At 33.2% G+C, this 6,286-nt stretch overlaps 1 protein-coding gene across 1 annotated transcript; it reads right to left on the bottom strand.

Annotated features, from left to right (window-relative positions):
- Positions 1 to 3,611: 3,611 nt before the first annotated feature.
- On the bottom strand, positions 3,612 to 4,553 carry LOC126490457 (olfactory receptor 4K3-like). The gene has a single exon (XM_050125395.1). It carries the CDS (start codon positions 4,548 to 4,550, stop codon positions 3,612 to 3,614), a length of 939 nt encoding a protein of 312 aa, XP_049981352.1. The 5' UTR covers positions 4,551 to 4,553.
- Between the last annotated feature and the right edge of the window lie 1,733 nt (positions 4,554 to 6,286).

Here is a 6,286-nt window from a genome sequence, read left to right as displayed (position 1 = left end):
AGTATCAGATTCTTGGCCACACTTATAGTGTCAGATATGAGATCCACTTGAACTTTTAAAATTAATTTTTTTCTGAATTTTATACATTGAATATTTTTTTACATCATTTCCACCTTTCCCTGAAAACTCATGACTGCTCTTATTCCTCACATCTCTATCTCCCCTCAGTCCCCCACCTCTGCCTGCACTGAGATACATGTAAGCATATTTAAAAGATATTCTATTAAGGATTAACAATTTGCTAAACATTGGTATTAATTGTTTTTGATAAATTTGGGAGACTTCAGAATTGCATCCATTTGGTCCTTTGCCCTTATTGGGTTAAATTTTATTACTGACTCAAATTTATATCTCATGATTGATAAGGTTATTTTTAAAGATCTTCCTGATTTAATTTCAGTAGGATATGATGGATAGGTTTATTTACTTAAACTGTTCTAACTTATTAGGGTGTATGTTTCCAAAATATCTTCTAGTGATCTTCTGTGTATTTCAGTGGTTGCGTTGTAATAACACCTTTATTTTTCTCATTTTATTAATTTATCTATTATATATTTTTGATAATGTTTTATGAAAAAATTATCCTTCTATTAAACAATCTTTAATAAAGAAATTTAAAAAAGAAAAAATAAAAAGAAAAGGGAAAAAAGTAAATGAAATGATTCCTAATGATATTCTCCCATATTTATAGATTAGTGCCTAGCCTGATTGCCATCATAGAGGCTTTCTTTAGTACCTGGTGGTAGTTAGATGCAGAGACCCACAGCCAAATATTGGTCAGAACTTAGGAAACACCATAGAAGAGGGGGAAGAAAAGAGGGGAGGATTTTATGACCTAGTGGTGTCAAGGACAGTAGTCTACATGGTCTACAGAACATACTAAGCAGTCTTCATAGGGGCTCACAGAGATTGATGGTACAATCACAGGTCTTCTGCATGCATGCTTGTGCTTCAGCTTGGGTTTTTTTTTTTTGGGAGTAGTGCTGTCTCTGACTCTTTTGCCTGCTTTTGGAACCCTTTCCCTCCTATTAGGTTATCTCATCTAGCCTTGGTATGAAAGTTAGTGTCTAGTTTCATTGCATCTTGTTATGCTGTGTTTGATTGATATCCCTAGGAGGCCAATTTCCTGAAGCGAAACAGAGGGACAGTGGACCTGAAAGAGGAGTGGGGAACTTGAAGGAGTGGAGGGATTGGGTCCTACATTTGGGATGTATTGTATGAGAGATGAATAAATAAAAAGGTATTTTATTTTCTAGGGTGATTGGAAGGTTTCTTCCCTCTGGCTAGCTTTCACAGTGCTGGAAATTATTTAAGCTATTGGCAAAGAAGGGGCATTATGAGTCTGACACAGCACAGACTTTACATAATACAAAACCGATTTGCCAAGCAAGATGAGCCTACTCGTATAAGAATGACTTGGTTATCATGGGTTAGTAAAATCTTTTCTATTTGGATTTAAGTTCTGCTCCACATTAAAGAACACAGGATAAGTCATATTGTGAGGATATTCTCAGCATGGCAGATAGAGCAAAAGTATCTAAAATGTATAGTAGTATATAAATTGTTAAGTTCTTATACTTACCAGTATCAATAAATAAGTAAAATTGAGCAGTCAACTATACATCTGACTGTTATTTAGCATCATCTACATGTCAAATGTGATAATATCTACAGTCCAAATACATAGCAGTATTGTTCACAAATCACACCATATTGTAATAATAGAATGTGGATCATGACATATGAATTGTTTAAAAAGCAATCTGAACTTTAAGAGAGTTGTTCTGGAATTATATTTAACATTAGCTACTCACTGAGTAAAATTTTCTTTCTAAATATATTAAATAAATGAATGCCATTGGGAAATTTATTTTCTGCATCATTCAACTGTAGAAAAATTCAAGTCTTTGTTACCAAAAGAATTTAATATATATTTCTAAGCTTTCCTCAAGTATTAAAATATTCAAGATAATAAATGCATTTTGTGGTAATAACAAATCTTACATCATAGGCTTGAGTAGACAGCTAACAATAATAAATATATTTTATTTATTCTACCATTTGTTGTATTTTTCATATATTAAGAGAATAAAAGATACACACACATACACATATATTACTTTTGGCATTATTTCTGTTGTCATCCTTGTCACTGTATTTTAACCCACATCTTGAGAAATAAAAGACGTATTGTACCGTATAATACATATTTTTATTCAAAGAACAATTTGAAGACTATTTGAGATATCGAAGGTCATATTCAAATTTTATTCACAAATATATGTTAGTGTTTGATGCAACAATTGACCTGTTGTCTGTTTTGTAGATTTGTCGATATATAATTAACTATAACAAGTATGTCAATATTAAGCAAAAGAGGAGAGGGTGTCTGAACTGACCTTATCCTGTAGTCAGACTGATGATTATTTTTAATATTACCATAGAATCTTTGTCCCAACAACAGATGGAAACAGAGGCAATAATCCACATTGGAGTTCCCAAGATCCAGTTGAAGAGTGGAAGGAGTGAGAGTATGAGCAAGGAATTCAAGACCATGAGGGGTTCATCAACTTAGACAGTTTGCCTGAGTTAATGGTAGCTCACCAACTCCAACTGGACTGGGAGTGAACGAGCATGGGAACAAACAAGTCCCTCCGAAGGGGGTTGTCAGTTGGAGCAGGCTGAGGGGCCACTGATAGTGACACTGGGATTTGTCTCTACTGAATGTACTGGCTTCTTGAGATCCTATTCTCTTTGGATGTATACCTTGCTCAACCTAAATGTATTGGGAGGGCCTTGGACTTTCCACAGGGCAGGGGGCATTGCCCTCTCTTAAGATTGGGGGGTGGGGTAGGAGGGACTGTGGAGGGAGTGGGAGGAGGGAAAGGAGTGGGAATTCGGATCAGTATTTTTTATGTAATAAAATATAAAAAAAGAATTAGCAAAGAAAGTAATGGTCACTGTGTCAGAAAGATTATAGTTTGTGATTTTTCTTGAAACAATAAGCCATAACTTAAAAAATAAATTTTAATCTTTAAACTCAGATAATTTAGAAAAACAGCATTAGGTTTGTTTTTTACAAGTATTTCATTGTCATTAAGGTAAGAAGAGTTAAACTAAATAAAGCCCACTGCTATTTGTATGTAGTTTATAACTTTTGCTTTATTCGTTACACATTTTCTATTCCCTCTTTACTGTTTTGGAATGAGATAAAAATAATAATTTTGCCTTTTTTTTGAAGAAGTGAATAAAAGGTTTGTGCATGTATTTAAAAAAGAATATATTTTTTTGATATTTTTGAACAATATTTAAGTAAATTTTACAAAACAAATGTTTCTTTTCAGCCCAACAAATACATTTATGCTCCTTTAAAAATAGTATTGAAAATATAAGAATCAATTGAATAGTTTTCTCATGAGGAAGAGCCATTTTAAAAAACAACCAGAAATGTTCTATATGATTGAAATATTGTATCCCCAATTATATTAAGCCTATTACATGTCAGAATATATTAACTAATTGTGCATACAAACTAAATTCACAGTTTATCAATCTGTACTAATTTCAGTTAATTTTTAATTTGAAATATTTACAGTTCATTTTCCTTGGCATTAAGTATTTTCCTTGTGCTTCCTGAAATAGCTTTTTAATTTCTTTATAGCATTTTTCATTTCTTTATTTCTCAGTGTGTAAATGGCTGGATTTAGGAGAGGTGCAATAAGAGTATAAAATACAGCAAGGAATTTGTCCAACCAGATGATATTGAGTGGCCACACATAGATAAAGATGCAAGGAACAAAAAAGATCATCACCACTGTGATGTGGGCACTGCATGTGGACAGAGCCTTAGATGCACCAGCTTTAGAGCTCTGGCGAACAGTGATGAGGATATACGTGTAGGAAATGAGCAACAGAATGAAGCAGCTTACAACTACAACCCCACAGTTAGCATTCATGTAAATATCCAAATCATGGTAATCCGTGCAGGATAGCTTGATTATCAATGGTATGTCACAGAAGAAACTATCAATTTCCATGTGGCCACAGAGAGGTAGGTGCACAACTGCCAAAAGCTGACTCATGGCATGCACGAAAGAAATGGTCCAGGAAGTCAACACCAACGCAGTGCATCTTTTCAGGTTCATAATAGTGAAGTAGTGGAGTGGTTTGCATATGGCCACATAGCGGTCGTAAGCCATTACCACCAACATCATCATCTCAACTGCACCAACACAATGGTCAAAGAAGACCTGACACATGCAACCTGCAAATGAAATGATCTTTGGTTCCCTGAGAAAATCTGCGATCATCTTAGGAGTGGTGACTGAGGAAAGCCACATATCAACGAAGGACAAGTTAGCCAAAAAGAAGTACATGGGGGAATGGAGATTATGGTCTGTGGCAATTAAGAACATGACAATACTATTTCCAGATAGAGCGAGCACATAAATCATCAAAAACATCATGAAGAGAAAGAGTTGAAGATTCTGCGAGTGGGCAAGTCCCAAAAGCACAAATTCTGATACCACGGACTGATTCCCTCCCTCCATTTTATTCAGGGTGTCTTCAGAAGCAACCTGAAGAGGAAGAAAGTTCAACTAGAGGGGTGTGGAAAATGGTTCAACTAGTTGGCCTGACCTTCACATTGGAAACTAACATCTACACTTAAAATAGAAAAATGCAATATAAACAAGTCTTTGCAAACTTTGGGAAACATCATTGCCCGAGTGTAAGCTTGAAGAGAACCCACAGGTGTGATGACTGTTATCCACATGCTCCATCAGGAAATTCCTCAATAGGTGTGCATTGAGGAAGTAAAACAGCAATTTGAAATTCCAACAAATGTGTGTGGTTTCAACTGGATGGTGGTTTCTCTCCATTAATCTAATAAAAAATGCTCTGAATGTATCACCAGCAATCATAACACTTCATAATAGTAATGAGATTTAAACTTTTGACCTGATAAGAATTACATCGAATTTCCCTAAAAAAATTTTTGATGAGATCTTAACATGTTTTGACGGCACGGATAATGAATCCACTGATGATTAATAGAGTAATTTCTCTGACATATTGAATTAAAAAATTGTTGGAGATAATCTGTACAGAATACCACAAAAGAAATACACAGTTTGGTATGTAAAACCAAGAATCACAAGTTTGTTAATAAAATTTGTCATAGAATTTATTTATTTAGCTAAACTGATTAACACACTACTATTTAAAATACTTGCAATAGTAACAACCAAAGAACAAGGCAACTCATATTCAAACCTCACCTCTGAAAATTAATTCAATTTTAGCAGTACAAAAAAAACTTACCTTGAATTTTATTAACTAATATCGAGAATTCGTAGATTTTCAAATATTAGTTTCCTGACATAAATATTTTTTTCATATAACTATCATTTGTTTTCTCATTTTGTCATTTACCTACAATCATTTACACTAATGGAAAGAAGAAAATAAATTACCTAAACACATAAACAAAGGGTGTCTTTTCTTGTCATCCTAGGATGAATATAAAGTTGAACTTTTAGTGAACATCAGCATTTATTCACTCGCAAGTACTGACAGAGTGCTCATATTGATCTGTAACAGAAAATATTCAAGTTGGATGGTGGGAATGTTTTGTTCATCTTCATCTTCAGTAATTCTCTTGGTGCTTTTCAAATTTTAGGTCTTATTCTTTTATTTTTTGACATCACTAAGGTGAGGCAATAGAGGAGGTAGATGAAAGCTCTCTCATTATCATCAGAGTTATATGTATTTTCCCATTTTCTTATGCAGACTCAGAAGGATAGAGTTAAGATGAAAGCAAAGACATCAGATAACACATTGATGTGGTAAAGAAGCATGATAATAAAAAAGAGTCTTGTATGCTACACATAAAGATATATGTCTTCTAGAGATTACTAGATTAGTAAAGAAAATAATGTTGATTTTACACTAAATAGCTTCAAGTTACATGGGAATTTTGATAATTTTAATTCTATCTCTATATTAGTTTCTTGTCATACTGAAAATTTCCTGCATAGTTTTTAAAAAACCAGTTCTGTATCCATCCATGTAATTTGCATGAATGATAGAATTTATTTCATGTGTTTAATATAGAAATTTTCTACAAGATGACTATATACATTCTTAGAAAGCAATTAACTAATAAAATATAACAGTTTTAATATTAAGTTTTATATTATTATTCAGAATCATGGAGAAATGTTCATATTAATCTATTAACATTCAACAATATTTAATACAATTATTACACTAATCATAGATTTTT

Source organism: Alexandromys fortis, unplaced genomic scaffold (genome assembly GCF_014885135.2).
Source record: "Alexandromys fortis isolate MF-2015 unplaced genomic scaffold, M_Fortis_MF-2015_v1.1 scaffold_229, whole genome shotgun sequence".
Classification (NCBI taxonomy): domain Eukaryota; kingdom Metazoa; phylum Chordata; class Mammalia; order Rodentia; family Cricetidae; genus Alexandromys; species Alexandromys fortis.
This window is presented reverse-complemented; position numbering and strand designations above follow the sequence as displayed.